We start from the raw sequence: 17944 nt of genomic DNA, 5'->3' as shown, positions 1-17944 counted from the left end.
CCATCTCCAGTCTAACATTTTGGAATACAGCAATTCTTACTTGAAACCTATTTTCATAAAGGAAATAGGTTTTTCTCATGGCTTACAAAACAAACTAAGGAGCTTACTTACAGTGAATTCCCCGGTGACTGCATCAAACCCCACATGAATCGTATGTTCAAAGTCTGAAGGAAGAGAGATCTCTGGGCGTTCTTTCTCTTTCTTCTTATTGGCTAAAGACAAAATGTTAACATGTATTTATTTGAAGTATATTTTGGCTTCCCTAAGGTGTATAAGTAGGCCCATCAAAACAATTATAAAATAGAGACAGCTGACTGGCTTAAATCTTAAATTTAAATTTTAAGATTCAGGAGGGTGAAAAATTTAAGATTCAGTATTTTCAAGAACATATGTGCTATGTGACTTAACCTCAGAGAAGATGTCATTGCTTATAGCAAGCCTGCTCGAGTAATTGATGTTATCCTTGCTCAAAAGTGACTTGAGACCTCTCAGTGTTAGTACAAATTCCTCTGCATGTTTGCATACCATAGCGGCCATTTATACTTGGTCAACTATGATTTTTACTTCTTCAGAGGAGCAAATGGGACAGCTTCCCCTTGTCCTTGTTCCACTGAAGTAACTCCTGGGAACTTTTTCTTTATTTTCCTCTTTTCTGATTGATCATCCTTCCTGGATATGGCTAAGCATGTGCCTCTTCATTTCCTTGACAATGAGGACTGATTTTCTTCTTCACACAATAACCATTATTTATTTGAGTATCTGTGTGTTTGTTGATTTACCTTCCCCAGTGCAGTCTTTTTCCTGCTGCAGTTTTTCTCTATACCAAGTCTTTACCCGTAGACCAACTCCACTCTTAGACACAAACCTATGTCAAGCAATTCCCTAATCTGGCTGACAGAGATGGATCAAGCTATTGTATTACCAAATATTTTACACACTTTGAAAAGAGACTTTTATATAAGTAAAAAAATAGAAAATTTTAAATACATAATTCGTAATTTATCAAGGCTCCTCAGGATTTTGGAAGCCTGTTGAAGTAGTTTCAGTTATGTCATAGAAACCAGCTCTTTTTTGTTTTGTTTTCGAGACAGGGTTTTTCTGTGGCTTTGGAGTCTGTCCTGGCACTAGCTCTTGTAGACCAGGCTGGTCTTGAACTCACAAAGATCCACCTGCTTCTGCCTCCCGAGTGCTGGGATTAAATGCATGCACCACCACCGCCCAGCAGAAACCAGCTCTTGATATCCTCTATAGCCTAAGTTCCACTTGAAAAATCTGAAGAAATTATAGGACATCTATCCATCAAAATGTAGTAAAGCTACATACACAATTTTGCATTTACTTTCAGAAGTTTATAATCCACCTAGATTCCAGTTGAAGAACCTCTATTTTATGCCCCTATATCTTTATATCAACCTTCATCCATGGCTTCTTTGCCAGTAAATATTGTCCCCGCTTCTCTGCTGGCTGCACATTTATGGCATAATGTCTTAAATATAAATACTCCATAGAAGCAAATAGTAAAGCTACATACACAATTTTGCATTTACTTTCAGAAGTTTATAATCCACCTAGATTCCAGTTGAAGAACCTCTATTTTATGCCCCTATATCTTTATATCAACCTTCATCCATGGCTTCTTTGCCAGTAAACATTGTCCCTGCTTCTCTGCTGGCTGCACATTTATGGCATAATGTCTTAAATATAAATACTCCACAGAAGCAAATTTCTGGATAGACTTTACTCAAAGTCTAGAAAGTTGCTTGCTAGCCAGTCTTTTGCCTTCTGTTGAGGCCAAGTGCAAAAAGCAAGAAAGGCAAATTTGCTCCTCCTCTGGTTTCCTCTCAGGGAAGTAAAACTGCTAACCTCCGAGATCAGAGGAGGAGCATGGTCTTAGACTCCTTTTTGTGGAGGAATGGAGCAAATAAGGGGTTATACTACCCATTTCCAATAGATTATTGAAAGAAATTATTCTAAAATATACAAAAATTGTGAAATAAATCATATGATTTGATGGTTTTAGGTTTATCTTAGCTTATTTTACTTTATTGTTATTTCTTACATAGCTGTTTGTTTTCTGAGACAGCAAATGGGTGGGTCCAGGTTGGGGGGAGCAGGAGGAACTGAGAGGAAGAGGAGAAACCATAATCATAATATATTTATGAAAAAATCCATTTTCAATAAAAGAAAAATTAAAATGAAAAGAAGTTGTATATTCAAATCATAATGTTCCCACATAATTACTAAGTAATCTTATATTGGGCCAGATAACAAAACCCACAATTTGGGAGTCATCTTAGATTTTTACTATATTTCTACTTGATTGGTCTAGCTTCTGAAATTTTCTTGAATCTATCTTCTTTTATTTTCAGAAGTCACTATGTTTGTCCAAGGCATCAGTAGTTCCCTCCTGATCCACTGCCTCCAGTTTTGTCCCCTCTGACTCATTTCTCTATTCTGTGACCAGGTCCTATTCTTGCCTTTAAGATCGTTTACATGCTCCTGTCATTACTTGTACGTTAAAATGTGTGCTCCTGAACATGATATCTAATACCATGATGTTGCCAGTTTACCTGTCCAGCTTCTGTTGTTGCCATGGAACTCACTATCCACATTCATTTATTGCTTCCTAAATAGATGTGTTCTCTCTTGCCCCCAAGCTTTAATTTATGCTAAACTACGGCTTGTAACATTGAATTTCTTACTTCACCTGCCAGCTCTGTGTGGATTACTCCCATTTGGTTGCTACTTTTTTATTCTATTTTCATTTGCAGTGCTGGAGACCAAACCTAGAGCCTTACAAAATTTGGACATTAGCACTTTATCATAAGTCCTTATTCTTGAAGACTCTCTCTTAGGGCTTCCTCCACCTTGGCAAACCTCATATACTAATCACCCTCTGTGAAGTTCAATGCTCCTTGTTTTATGTTTTCACAGAACCACCTAATATACAAGCTTAGTACTTACCAATACTGGATTATTATATATTCTTTGCCTATCTACCTCTCTAGGGAAAATTCAAAACACTTGACAGAACACCCCATCTTAACTCTTACATTCTCTAGCACTTGTCTTGTGCCTGAACATTCAATAATCATCCTTTAAGGATGACTCATCATGAACAAAGTAATTCTAGAGCTATCTCATTTAAACTATGGATCCAGATTTATACAGTTGGCAAAGGTCAGAACTAGTATTTGAACCTAATTCTTACTAGATCCACAGACCTAAGCTTGTAGCAGCCACATAACTGGAAACCTGGTGGCACTTTCCAGAAAACAGAAAATTTTGCTTTAGCCTTCAGCAAATATTTAGTGGTTGAATAACTATATATTAACTAAATAACTAATAATTCAGAGCTTAGATATATGACTTTTATTTTACTTCATTTCTTAAGAAATATAAAATGAGTTTATATCCCCTAAAAATTCTGGGAACCTTGGTCATATGTACTAAAACTCATACTAACCTGATTGTTGGACTAACATTCAATCTGATTAGCTCATGGTTTGTATTTGCAGAGAACATAAATTCAAGTGAGCATCACTATCTAAATCTAGTTTCCATATTGTTCCAGAAAAGAGAACAAGTCACAGATTAATGGCTGAACCACAAATTGCAAATGCCATTTGGCTTTGGGACATTCTAAGTATGAGTAAGTTTTTCTTGGTACTTTAGAACTAACTAACCCATCCAAAATCTCATACTTTGCCATCCATCTCTATTCTATCACCATGTAAAGAAACAAAAGCCCCTCTAGTAATCTAGCATCCCTTCTATACCCAATCCTACTATTCTGTATTCTTTCTGGAGCTAAAGCTCATGATTAAGAAAAAAACTCTCTCTACTTTACACCTATTCATTAAATGCTCTCATCATTTCTTGCTACAGTTTCTCAAATTTCTCTGTAAATCATTGTTATCTGGTGGATGTATATTAAAAATGAGATGTATTAGCCCTACCCTAGATGTGTGGATTGCCAATTATCTGATGATGGTGTGGATGTATATTAAAAATGAGATGTATTAGCCCTACCCTAGATGTGTGGATTGCCAATTATCTGATGATGGTGTGTGATTCCTCAGATATCCTAGTGGAAGCTCTTTCTTCTTCACTATCCCAGTCCTTTCTACCTGCCAGAATGAAGAAATTATACTTTATTCCAATTTATTCCAAACAGTTTATTTCAAGTTGTTTATTTGATGTGAGGTTTTTTTTTTGCACTTGCCTACAAATTACTGTCCTTTAGAGGTGATTGCCATTTTCTCCTTCCTATTCATGCCCCTGGGTCCTTTGAAGACCTCAGCTTTCAGTTTTCCTTTCTAATCTCTACAGTAGCATTACTCTGAAACAAAAGATAGAAGTGGGCAACTTCTTCATGCCTTTTCCTTAGGGGGATTCTTAATCTTCCTCAGATCTGATCAGTGTTATTACCCTTTCATTTTTTTCAATCCACTCCCTCCATCATCTTTTAATGAAATGGTTCTCAATCAGGCTTCACCAGAATAACATGGAGAATTATATAGAATTTCAATGTCTGGTGTCTATTTAGAACTGACTCTCAGGCTTTCTGGAGGTAATACCTGGACAAATGATTTTGCAACCCCCAGAGACAATGTATAGCTAGGGTGGAGAACCCCAAGAATGAGCTTTTCCCTGATATGTTTAATCCTGTTTTCTCATGCTCTAAGTCAAGACTCCCATCCTTTTAACCGTCTAATTCTCTCAAGCCCTTACTCCTATGCCCCTTCTACACTGATGTCAACAAAACCTCTATACATGGGCTCTTTCTATTTTAAGGCAATTTTAACACTTCTCTGGCTTACATTCTATGGTGTGTCATTCAAATGGATTCTACCCTACAGTCCTAGGAACTCTCACTCCATGAATTCCTCTAGCAATTGTCTCACAAAGCTGACCCAATGCAACCCCTAATTCCCTCTACGTCTATACTAACATTGCTGAGGATTGCTAGCTGGAGGGATCACATGGCAATGTGGATTATTTTACTATTAAGGTCAAACACCTAGTTAGCACACTAATGATTCTTGAAAGATCCTTTTTCTTCTTCCTTTTTATTATTTCCCTCTCTACTGGAACTTTCATTTAGGGTTAAAAAGACATACTGAGATTTCTCCATTCAAAAAAAGTATCCTTCAACCTCCTTATATTCATGAGTCACTGCTATAATCACTTACCACTTCCTTGTGTGGGCTAAATTTCTACAAAAATCAATTTATACTTTATCTCACTTCCCCAACAACTGTAATATCTCCCCAAAGACATGCATTAATCTCTTTCTTTCCCAAGTGCCACTTTTCAGCCCTTAAACCACTTACTGTCTCCTCAATAAGAGCTAACATCATTGATCTAAAACATTTCAAAACTCCTCTACATAGCTCTTTCCTAGAATCCACTTCTATATTTCTGGCCTTTCCTTTTTAGACTTATTAAGGACTGTTTCCTGTTGGTTGATTAGGTCACCTCTCCTCATCAGCACACTCTTCCTTGAGTAACCTATTCAACACACCTTCTTTATTTCAGCATCTACAATATCCACATGCTATATAGGTGCTTTCAGCTTTGCCTCACCACAATCCCAACCCCAGTGTAGATAACTGGCCATTGGATATCTCAGGTTGCTTGCCTCCCTGGCTCTTTATGGCAAATATTTCTGAACCAACATGAAACTATATTTCCTCGATTTCTTACCTCTCCCTTCTCCAGATCTTTTCTTGCAACCTGAGTCATTCACCACTTTTCTTGGTTATCCTTTATAAATTCTGCATCTGTATTTCTTATCCTATTTCTAATGATTCCAGTGCCTAAATTAGTCATTTCTTATCTGCATTGTTTCTCCATAACTTTGTCATCCCATCCCTCCCTCTCTCATCCTGCATACTGGCAAGTCTGAATTTCTTGTACTTATATCCATGAAAAGTCAAGAAGCAGTGCTCTGTGCCTACTACCTTTGCATTGTTGCTCTTGGTGCTAGAAATTCTACTCACTCCTTACATAGCTATCTATACTCTTCATACTCTTTCTATAATTTCTGTCTTAAACCTCACCTCAGGTTAGTGGTCATCTCATTCAGGAAGCCTTCCCTAACTCCTTTCCTATTCAGGCTTCAACAAGTTTCCCCTTCTAGTACCTGCTTCTGTTTCTACTCACCATAGTAAATTCTCCTCATTGACTAACTTGCCTCTTATGGAGCCATCAGTTTCTTAGAGGCAGAGATTGGGATTTAGACCTTCTTTGTCCCCAGAACACTACAAGAATCAATGTCTCATAAAAATCAAATGAGTAAACAAATAAATGAATGAATGAATGAATGAATAGATGGCCTTCGTTACGTTAAATGACCCTATTATGGAGTCAGGCCATGATTATTTGCTATTTGTTTATGGGTGAGGAATCAATGTCCTAGGTCTACCAAGAAGATAAAGGAAGTGAAGGTTACATTCTAGAGTTATTTTTGTAGTTGAATTTGTTGGTGGTATCAGTGATGTTTCCCCATTGGAGGAAATGACTCTATATTCATTCTGGCACATCCCTAGTCAGATGTCACTTTGGTGTCAAAGGCATATAGTGTCAACATAGTTGGGCAGAACTCAAGGTATAGAGAAACAACTGGTCTTCTTCAGGTGAAATTCCTCAATAATGCTGTTTGCTTTGTGCAATTTGTTTTAGAAAAATGTCACGTGAATCTTACTTGTTTTAGGAGGTCCACTTGCCATCTTGCCCTAAAATTCCAGAGAGTTATGCTTTTCTTCTCATAATCTGTCATAAGGTTACTTCAAGAATTACTTTTTAGAGTACTCTCTAGCTCCTTGAAAATGGACCATGCAGGTAAGCAAAAGGAATGGCAGAAGACAGACATAGAGGAAGCTTCTCTATTTAAATTTACCCTAAAAGTACACATACAAAAGTCATGTTAAAAGAAATGAAAAATATGCAACCTGTTCCAGTATATGTGGCATAATTTGTAAGGCAACAATTAAAGCTGCATTAATGCAGAAAGACCAAAAGAGAATGTAAGCATAAAATACAGAAATAATTTTTTTCAAAGAACACTAAACAAACAGATTGTATAGTTCTCTGAGGTAAGTATTTCATTATTCAGGTAATATGGAGTAACTCTCAGGTTCCTTTCATTTTCTTTAAATCAGCTAATGGGTCAGTTAGTAAGTATGCATTAAATTAGGAATCAATGTAGTGACAGCTTATGCTAGATGATTCATTAGGGACTTAAGAAATACTCTAAACTTGCAAATTAACTGGGAGAATGAGCTTAACAAAAAAGAAACAATATTACCTGACAGGAAGTACATTGGAATAATGGAGAATACGTGTTCTAGTATAAATGTATGACAGTCTGAGTGTACTAGAGGTAGGACCCAAGAAATGCTCTACATGTACCAGATAGATAAACCGTCTATAAGGTACAGGAAGTAGGAAATTCAGCAGAAGCAAAAGGTAAGAACGTGTAGAGCAAACAGATGTAAATGAGAAAACAACAGTATACACAGAGGGAATGGTCTTGAAAATCAAGAATGACCGAAAGATGAATGTGGAGATAGTGGTAAAGAATGTGTGGGAAAGGTCTGTGAGCAGGTGGATGAGGTAATGAAGTTTTTCTGAAGATAAGGTAGGTAGCTCTGTGCTGTTAAGATACCCTGGTAGCACCAGGCTTCATTCAGACTGAGAAAGAACAGTGGGTGTGCAGTGGAGAAATGAAAGGACCCACACACAGCTACATCTTTGGTTCTAAGGTCAATTCCTGGGCATTTCCTATAGTCCCTCTCTTCTTCCCTCTCTCCCTCCCTTTGTGCACATATGTGTGTGGGATTTCCATTTAAAGTGCATATACACGCATACATGTCTTAGATTTGCAGTTGGAAAATTACCTGGAGATAAGGAGCACAACTATTTTCTGGGTGAAGGACACAAGCAGTTCAATCAGGCTCTAGATTCTCCTATTTCTGAACTGACATAACAATAGATGATGTTTGTTCTCAAAGTCAGAATACAACTTAGATCTGTGGATTGGCCTTGTGCTCCGATTAAGATAGCAGAGATCTAATAAAGCCTAGTTTATTATGCAATATCTCTATTTTTCTGGAAAAGCCATGATGGAAAGATATAAAAATTGTTCTTAAAGTGTTATTCATAAGTCTATGGATTATAACATTCATTTTTCCTACCTGGCAACCCTTACTTAGTTGCTCATTGTTGATCTACATGAGAGATGCTTTCTGTGATTCGTGGACTGTCTATAGAATATTGCCTTTGAGGTTTATGAGGTTTCAAAATACTTCAGTGTTTACTTAACTACCAGTGTAATGAATTAAATATGGGATTATTGATATTTTATTCCATTTTACTATCATTTTGTCCCATTCTCTGATTCACAGTCACACAGCACAGCGTGCACTGTGCTGTCACTCTCAAGTGTACAGCCTTCTGAAGCCCTTTTATATTTGGTTAAGTGTGAGTTTCCCAGAATAGTTCATCCTAGGGTGACAATAGCCCCACAGGTGGTGTCAAAGAAACAGGTGATCTTTGTGAAAGCAATAGTCCCAGAGGGACTGATTTCTGCCAAGGGTCTAGTCCCTAACACACCTGCTCTCTATACAAATATTCTCTTTGGAGGTGACCCACAGGAATTTCTTACCTTCTGAATTTATGACATGTAAGTCTTTCCTCACATAGCAGCAAAACTAATTGTCTAGCTTTCTCATGTGGGAGCCTGGAAATTTATTATTTTACCATTGAAAATATTTGAAGTACTATGTGGTAATGGCAATGGAAGATCAGGCATAAAACACTACTTTAATTTTGGTTCCAGCTATTTGAAGAAATCGATATTGAAGGACAGGTAAGAAAGTTAAAAATTAAAAAGTTTCCATAGAACTATTTCTTGTTTAGACCTAGAATCTTGGATAAAATTCACACTGATTTGAAGTAGAAAAGCAAGGTTCTCATCAAGTGAGGAAGAGGGCTAGTTTAGGAGTGCAAGAGAAGAAACAATGGGCATTACTTGTGTTCTAGTTTAATATATTTATCCAATATTCTAATTTATGAGCATCAGACATTACTATTGTAGTAGGAAATAGTTTAGAAAGAACACAGTAACTACATAAAAATGACGATTTCAAGCAAACAAACAAAATCTAGATACTTCTTGCTAGCAAGGTAGGCTAAGGGGGAAAAAAGCTTAGAAGCAAAAAATGTCCAAGGTCATCACTGCTAATTCACCTAGGTTAGTCCTTTTATTTAAAAAAATCAACTTTTGCATATTCCACTGGGTAAAACATATTTTCAAGACAGGCTTAATTAATTGCATTTGTTTGCTGACGTAATCATTAAACTAAGGCTTGTGGGTTTTGGTGCTAGGTGTGTCAAGCTCTAAGTAGTGGGTCAACTTTGTGAAAGTCATTTAATATTTCTGAAATAGCTTCTTGTATAAAGTGACTTCTATAAAAGCCTCCCTGCCATCATCATAGGAGGATTGAGGAACATGATTTAAAAAATATGTAGTTGGGAATGTACAGTGTGAAAGGTTCCTGCCCTGTGGAAACTTGTTAAAGTAACTCATAGGATCTAATCAGCCTATTTAAATTTTCTTTATTTCCTTCTGCCTGGTCTTCAATGTCTATAAAGACAGTATGTACAGATAAAATCACCAAGTGGTACCTAATTCTGCAAGAGTAGCTACAATCTTAAATCATGAGCTGGATGCTTCATGGAGATGATTAGATGAGGACAAAGAAATGACAGTCCTATGTGAGGCATGCAGTCAGTCCATTTGACACATGTAGACATTCATAACTTTCTCTGTTTTCATCTTCCAAAATACTCAAAATATTTATCTTTATGGGAAATAATCAGGAAGTTGCCTTTCATCTCTTTTTAGGCAATGTGTACTTGTTCCATTCTCTTTTATATTAGTTCAAAGATGTATCAGTTTCAATGGGTAATATTTGAAAAACATAAGGCAAAAATGAGGCAGTGTATTAGGGAGACACTCCTGTCCAAGTGAACAATTATATAAGGTACAGGTCTGAGGGGTAAAAAAAGCCTCATTTGCTGTAAGAAAGAACTTTCATAACACTTGACTATTAGCGACGACGCTTGTATCCTTCTATCCTTCATTTTAGTGTTCGACACAGCACTTTTCTATCTGCCTCTCTCTTCCTATCTACCCCATGTTCTTCCTTTTATCCTTTCTTCTCAGATATCACTTTATCTCTTTACTAAATTGTATACATCTCCCAAATCCTATATTTCATAGCTGTCTTCAATTTGACCATCTGGTGGTTTTAGTGGGCAACCATATTTTTATAAACTTTTCCTGTTTATTAGCCTTGAAGTAGGAACACAGGCTTCAGTAGATAGGGAGAGTATATCTTTGTCCCACACCTTTCCAATTCCAGGAGTGAAGGAGTAGATAAGAAGCTCTCCTCATGGGACATAGCACTCACCCCAAAGGGCAGGCCAGTGATCTATAAACAGGACCTTCCATGAAACTATATGGCTATTTTTAGACAATCAAGAGGAATGCAAACACTATTTTGAGAGCATCTGTCTCTGCCATCTGGCTTTCTGATAGCAGATCATACCCCTCCATTAATTTCCACTCCTACATATTATTGGTGAAATGATAAAAACCTTGTACTCCTGCAAGAGTCCAAAGGGCCTTTAGCTTTACCAAAGAAAGATCACATACTCTTACCACACTAAGTATGTTTTCTTGGGTATTATATGGATATTAGTAATGTGAATTAACCAAAACATTTGATTAACAAGACTGTTAAGGATAGTTGAGCACTTTCTTGTTGCACCACAATGCACCATGCTGTGTAGAGTATAGAGAAGATAGCATATTCCATGGATTAGAATAGCAATGTATTTTCAATACAGTAACAGGAACTATGTAGCACCTCAATAACTCATTCACATACATGAATATATGAATTTAAAGCCTCGCTTCTCTAAAGCAAACCATTTGCAAGTCTGTGAAATACACATAGCAAATGATAGCCTAACCCATAAAACACCCAAATCAAATGTTAGCACATCTCTCATTCTCAGGAATATCATGTAACTATCATTTACAGCATGACAATTAAAAACCAACTTTTCCTGAGATTCATATACATTTTAAAGGACACCAAAACTTATGAAAGCAACCATGGGCTTCTGATGAGAATAACACAGATTACTACTCAGTCTCTTTGTTCCATTGCAAGAACGGTTAATGGTTAATGTAGTCTAATAAAAACAGTTTGTTTCTGGCTTCAATTCTTTGCTATGTGGTCCTGGACAGTATATTTAAATGCTTTAAACTTATACTGTTATGGCTGCAAAAGTGGGCTAGAACAAGGAATGCATATGCATGAGCCTGAATCACAGACTGGCACACAGTAAGCAGTCAGTAAATGAGTGATCATTTACTGATCACTCATGGCAAAAGCTGCTTTAAAAAGAAACAACCTAGTTTTTGGTTGAGGGAGTTGTTAAATGCCACAAACAGACTAATAGCTTACAATTTCATGGCAGTAGTTAATTTATATTTGTAGCACTTATGTAATTACAATTGCCTTAGGTTATCACAAAGATTTGGTAAGGCATGGCAAACCCTACCATCCTCATTTAACAGATGGTAAAAATTCGGGCCTAAAGTCACAATCATTACTGCCAGAGCCCTTCATGAATCTAGGCCTCCAGGACACATGATCAATGCTCTTTGTGTTGATTCAAAACTGACCGTGATGGCACTCAAAAGGTCATCAAGAAGCAGGGACAGAGAAACAATATTCTCTGCTCACCCATAAGGGTCAGTTTCTTAACTGGGGAAATTTTGGTGACAGGAGAGAGAAAAACATGGACATTAGAAATGAGGTCACAAGTGAACTTTTCAAATATCTCATAAATATTTTGGATGCAATAATAATAACAATAATACACTAAATAAGAAGAATAATAGTTGCTTCCATCACTTAATATGTAATAATGAAAGGACTACATAATTTGTTTAGATCCCCGAGATGATTTTCAGGGATGATAAGAACATACACATTAGTCTTTATGGTAGTGAAAATGAGAGTGATAGTGAAGCAATGCTCAGTGGTGAACTGTTTAGTTCAGATCATGGATGCAAGTGTTCTCAGTGCCCTTCAAATCCCATCTTGAAGCTGTATCAAAAAGCATGAACATAAGCAACATTGCTTACTGACTTTATCCCCTTGTGAAGATGACTTCTGTCATATCTTTTGAAAAGAAACCCAAACAAATTAGATATTGATTCAACTTTGAAGACAACTAATCAGCTACTCAATAAGGGTGTTTAATTAAGTACCACTGCCTAAGTGATCTAGGACCTTTTCCACATTAGCTTCTCATTACAGTATGAAAAATAAACCACTCTTATAGCACTTTCTTTGTAAGTGCAATGAAGTCATCCAAACTTTCTCTGAAGGTAGCTTGTTAGATGTCTGGTAATGTTAGTAAATGGTAACTGATGACTTAAAAGTTTGACTTAAGAAGGTTTCTGGTGATTCATGTCAAGTTTTAAACAGGTAGTTTTTGCTATGAAAAGATTCCAATGTTCATTAGTTTCCTTGGAATGTCTTACTCTTGTTCTAAAAATAATGGCTCACCTTCCTTATAACTTTGTCTTCCAGTCTCAAAAATTCTTAATTATCTTATTGTCCCTTATGATATGTCCCTCTGGCATACAAGAACCTCCCTGAAGAGCATCCTATAAAATATCCTATCACATGTTAGTGTGAACAAGTTCATATTCAAAATTAGTTACTTAAAAAGTTCATCATTTATAGGCTCTTCTTGATTCAAAATTTTATTGCCTTCAGGAGGAGATGCTGAAAGACGTTTCACTACCTCTTGTCAAATCTTCTGGGTTTCACTATACTAGGCTTTGGCAAACTAGCTAGTGACTCTTTCATTAAGGATGCTGCATTAGTAATAGTTTAAGAATCCCCCACTCTAGTACCTTCAGAACCTTTGTGAGACTTTCAGCTGGTAAATGACATATAATTACTACATCTTCCTGATTGGCTTGACCATACATTGATATACAAGGTGGAAGTCAAAATGTGGCTGATATATATATGTGTGTGTGTGCATGCAAATGAATATGAAGTACCAAATGGCTGCTAAAAATCACCAGGACTTTTGAACTAAAGTTTTCTTTCAAGTACTCTTGAATTTCTCTAAGAAAGCACTGTTCAAACTATTTCTGAATAAGAGCCAAAGTCATCCAGGCTCTTCTGTTTGCATGCCAGTTCAAGAAACATTTGGCTCAGATTGTTTTCCCCTGAGAAGATTTGGGCATACTTTTCTGGAGAACAGCAGTGGTTTTACTGTGAGGTCATTTGAACTATTGGCATGAAACAGAAATGTCAACCTCTACAATTTTGCTGAACTCATATTCTTTAAAGGACAAGTAGGACTTTTCAAAGACATCAAAAACATGCACATTTAAGCACCCAAGACTTGGGCAGAGCCATCCATTATTCACCCACTCTCTGCAAATATAGCAGATGTAGTATACAGATCCTTTCTTCAGCATCACTATTACAAACGAATTGCTTTCTAGATAGTGACAAACCGTCAGTTCTCACACCATCCTTTACTTTCAGAAAATAGTTTTCAAGATCCACTTAAGTATTGGCAAACATGTTTTTAGAATTCCCCCTTATAAGGTCACAGACCCTTTGTGTGGAAGGTATCTCATTATTCTTTTAAGTCTCTTCAATCCTTAGGTCATGAGGGGAAAGCAACTTAGTCACTAAGAATAATTTCAGCTCTTGTGATACAAACTATAAGTTCAGTAACAGTATATAAACACCCCCAAACTGCTTCTTTTAGTAGACAGAGACAAATAATGACTTTTCTTTTTCAAAGGCACTACCTTTCTTTCCTTTTGGCAAATGCCATTGATCATACGTTTACTTTACTGACATCCTGTTCAATAGTTACGTGGGCAGGATCCGTGTTTCAGCTTTATAGCAATTAACATAACCTCACAACCTCATAAGCTGCTTACTAAGGAATTCAGATAACCAAGTGTCACAAAGTGGTATCATACACCATTTAAGCAACACATTGTATTATGAATGCCACGTGGGTAAATGATAATACATTGTGACTTTTCATGCACATGGAACTGACTATGTAAGTGACAACTGGTAGAGGAATAGAGGGAACAAAGAACTTATCCTTCCTACCTGTGACTCAGACAGACAACATTGTGGTAACTTGGACTTATTCCTGTATAGTTAACTCAAAATCTTCAGTTACTGAAAAGATATACAGAAGTAAACATGCCTATACACTCAAATATCAAAAATGGACATCTTAGAGTTAGGAAGGAATTCTTTTAAATCTACCCTAAATTTTCAGAAAACAAGTTCTTGTTTTACACTCAATACCCAGCTCTTGTGATAGTTCCCCTCCATTTAAAACTATAAATCCAGTTTATGTGAGAGACAAACAACATGTATAATTTTCTTTATGCCATAGGAAGTCAATCAAACATGATCCCCTGACAAATGGCAACCTCTGAAGTTGTAGATGTAAAGGTCAAGCAGGCCCTGAACAACCAATGCTCCAGAAGCAACTACCCAAGAAAGAAAGAGCAAAGGAAAGAATAAACTGGCCCCTTTGGAATGCCCGGACACTGATACTTTACTTTTATCCCCTCCTCCTGGGAAGATAGAGCGAAGCCTGGCTTTCTTATTCTTCTCTTCAGGGGCCATGGGGAGTGGTTTGGAGCTGTGGTTGAGTGCTGAAGAATCACGGTTGTTACTGTTCATCCTCAGTGGGGGAGCTGGGGGTTTTTCTTCGTTCTCCAAGCTGTCAGACATTTTCAGTTGCAGCTGATTTCACAGCTCCTAAAGGAAAGCAGTGGCAAACAGGAGGTAAGGGAGGCAAGTGTTGTACACAGGGGGAGTTGAGTATCCCGGAAATAGATAGCATTGCTCTCTCAATCGTTCGCTCAGATTTCCTATGCATTTTGAAAGGTTTCTCTTTTGGGGAGAAGAAATTTGCCTCTCCAACAACTAGCAAGACAATGAATCAAAGTTGAGGTAAATGTGGTTATTAGTGACTTTCAATATGCACACGTGAATGCGTAAGCTTCCACGATTTTCCCACAGTGAAATTCTACTTTATGTTGTCCATACACAGTCTCTAAATGAACAGTTTACAGTCTTTTTCTTTAAAAACCCTATGCTGATGATCATAATGATCAAGTGACACAAATGTTTTAGTCTTTTAAACTGACACAGGCTTAGATGTGGATTGTCAATGACCCACAACCATGATTTATTAGCTGCTGTAACACTGGCACTCCTTGGTGTCTGCTTCTTACTTCTGTATATCTGATTTGCAAAGTGATTTCTGCTGTTTTTATTACTTAAAAATAGACAATACTTTCTATATAAATGACAGTTTCGGGAAAGTTGGGGTATACTCTCATGGCAGACAATGCCCATCTTTTCCCAAGCAAGCAACTAAAAATGGCAGCAGAATGTCATTATGATCAAAGACAGAGCTCTAGCTCCACAAGGAGACATCATAATTTTATTCTCTGTCATATTTCATGTCCCAGGAAGGTACTTTGGATGTAAAATCTAGTCTAGGTTTTTGGAATTTATTATTTACTATGAATTTCACTTACTTAGGCACTTATGTTTCATCCAACTCAGAGGTTGAAGTGGAAAAAGTATGGCATCTCCAGGGAAATGTTTATGTTCAAGTGCATTCTTATTCTAATTCTAGTGTTCCCCTTATAGGAGTTAACACTCACAGGCACAAGCCGGGTCCTAAAAGTGCCTTTGGAATGAATGTATGGTATGGTTTGAATATAAGAAAAAAATCAAACACAGCTACAGTGTTATTTACTTCTATTTTAGGATGTATTAACTCTCCAAATAAAACTTACCAGGTCACGCTATGAAAAGGACATTTACTGTAAGTAAACTTAATTAGAGAAATAACGAAGGGCATACTCATTAACTGCTGCAATAAGAAATACCTGCCAGTAGGTAAAGGTGCACACACCTTAACCTCTATCACTGGAGAGGCAGAGGCAGAGGAATCTCTGAGATTGAGGCCAGCCTGGTCTTCAGAGTGAGTTCCAGGACAGCCAGAGCGGTTACACAGAGAAACCCTGTCTCAAAACAAAACAAAACAAACAAACGAGCAAATAAATGGTTTGTCATAATTCCTTTTAGTTTTAGTGGTTACAGTATTTTTATTGTTTTTAACAATGACTCCTGAATTATATCATATGAAGAGAAGTTAAATTTTTACATTTAAATTTAAAAATAAAAATTAAAAAATTTTACTGTTTTATGAAATCCTGTTCGTAGAAAACTGAATGCAACTGAAAAATAACAAAATAAATGAAATTAACCAGACTACAAAAGAAATACCATAGTGAAATTATTTTATATAGTAATATATTGTAATAAAATCTTAAATTAATCTCCATATGTTCTAAATTCAGTCAATATGTACAGTCAATGAAGCCTCACTCTCTCCCTGAGGTCTTTTGGCAATTACAGGTTATTGGAGGAGGGACTAGCATTTTCATCAGTGGTATAGCCACGTCTAAGTTGTGCTTGTTCTAGTAAATAACTGGCCCCTCACACCCCAGAAAGAGACTTTAACTAAAACCAATGTGCTACAGGACAAAAGAAAACATGAAACTAGGCAGACTGGGTGAGAAGAAGCATTTCATCTGGAGCTGGAGAAGAAGGAGAAAGAAAGTATTAATGAGTGGAAAATAACCCAAATTTATTATGTGAATATGAGAAATGGTCTAACACCGGAAAAGGAATAGGTATTAAATACTATATTTTTTTCTTGCTGGGTACCTGCATTATCCTAATGAATTAAGACAAATTTTGTATCTTTTCAGTAATCATTATAGTGAAAGAACCTGGTAATAAATGTCCTGTCATCACCAACAATAACCTGATAAGCCTCATATGTCCGTATAAGTGAAAATATAGCATGAGGTACAATGAAAACATCTAACAATGATGTCAAGGTGAATTATATGCACACAAGCTAATGGTACTAGTAATTATTGTAGCACACATGTGAACACAGGGCTAATGAACTACACTCTCTTTTGCATTTAGACCTGTGGTCCTTCTATATTTACTTTTCTCCAGAAAAGATTGACTTCACCAGTAGCACTATATTTTACTGGCCCACCTCACAGTTTTCATATAGCCACTGGGAAGAATTTGGTATGAGACTGTGCTGGGCTCCATACTATGTCTAAATGTGAAGTTATCATTACAAAAATGTAGCTTCATAGAAAGAAAAAAGCTAAATGTGAAAGTTACTGGGCAGTACCTGAGTATTTAATTGGTAATACTAAGAGAAATTTCTGGAAAGTTGTGCCCCCACATATATAAAGAGCTACAGTTTTCCAGATGATACATATTTTCTGATGGCATATTACTTAACGTGATATGAGAGAAGGCAGAGTCAAGCATGCCCTCTTTAGAACAAATCTGATCTTGCATAACAAGGCAAGAGTCTAGGACAACAAGGGTTCTAGAGCAACTACGTAATTTAAAATACTGTGCTCCTTTGTTCTTAAGAAATAGGTGTGGCTTCCACACCTATTTACACATTCCTAATTACACTATGTAAACAAGGAAACATGTACTGTTTCTTTTCGAGCTACCTGATGACCCTGATGTTATCTGACCAGGTCTCTTTTAGGTTGAGGATTAAGGACTACTTGCAATAGAAAACTCTTCTATGCTGTCCTAAAACCCTTCAACTCAAATTACAAAAACACTGACACAGTGTGATGAACCAAGAACTCTGCAGAGAGCTGAGTTTCTGTGGATAACTTTCTATTGCTCAACAAATTGAAGTGGTTTTAGATTGGTTT

General features: G+C 36.7%; 1 protein-coding gene across 10 annotated transcripts in view; it reads right to left on the bottom strand.

The window, feature by feature from the left end:
* The window catches only part of Pak3 (p21 (RAC1) activated kinase 3), a 258495-nt gene that overhangs the window by 67166 nt on the left and 173385 nt on the right, over positions 1-17944 (bottom strand). For all 10 annotated transcript variants that reach the window (XM_040744499.1, XM_040744495.1, XM_040744496.1 and 7 more), the window contains 2 exons: positions 14714-14915; positions 112-212 (listed from right to left, as the gene is read on the bottom strand). In XM_040744499.1, coding sequence (XP_040600433.1) covers positions 112-212; positions 14714-14888 — 276 coding nt within the window. In that variant the 5' untranslated portion in view covers positions 14889-14915. The remainder of the gene's footprint in view (positions 1-111; positions 213-14713; positions 14916-17944) is intronic.

The sequence above is a fragment of the Mesocricetus auratus genome, unplaced genomic scaffold (assembly GCF_017639785.1).
Source record: "Mesocricetus auratus isolate SY011 unplaced genomic scaffold, BCM_Maur_2.0 Super-Scaffold_100003, whole genome shotgun sequence".
In the NCBI taxonomy this organism is placed as follows: Eukaryota; Metazoa; Chordata; class Mammalia; order Rodentia; family Cricetidae; genus Mesocricetus; species Mesocricetus auratus.
Note: the sequence above shows the minus strand (reverse complement) of the source record. Positions and strands in the feature narration are given on the sequence as shown.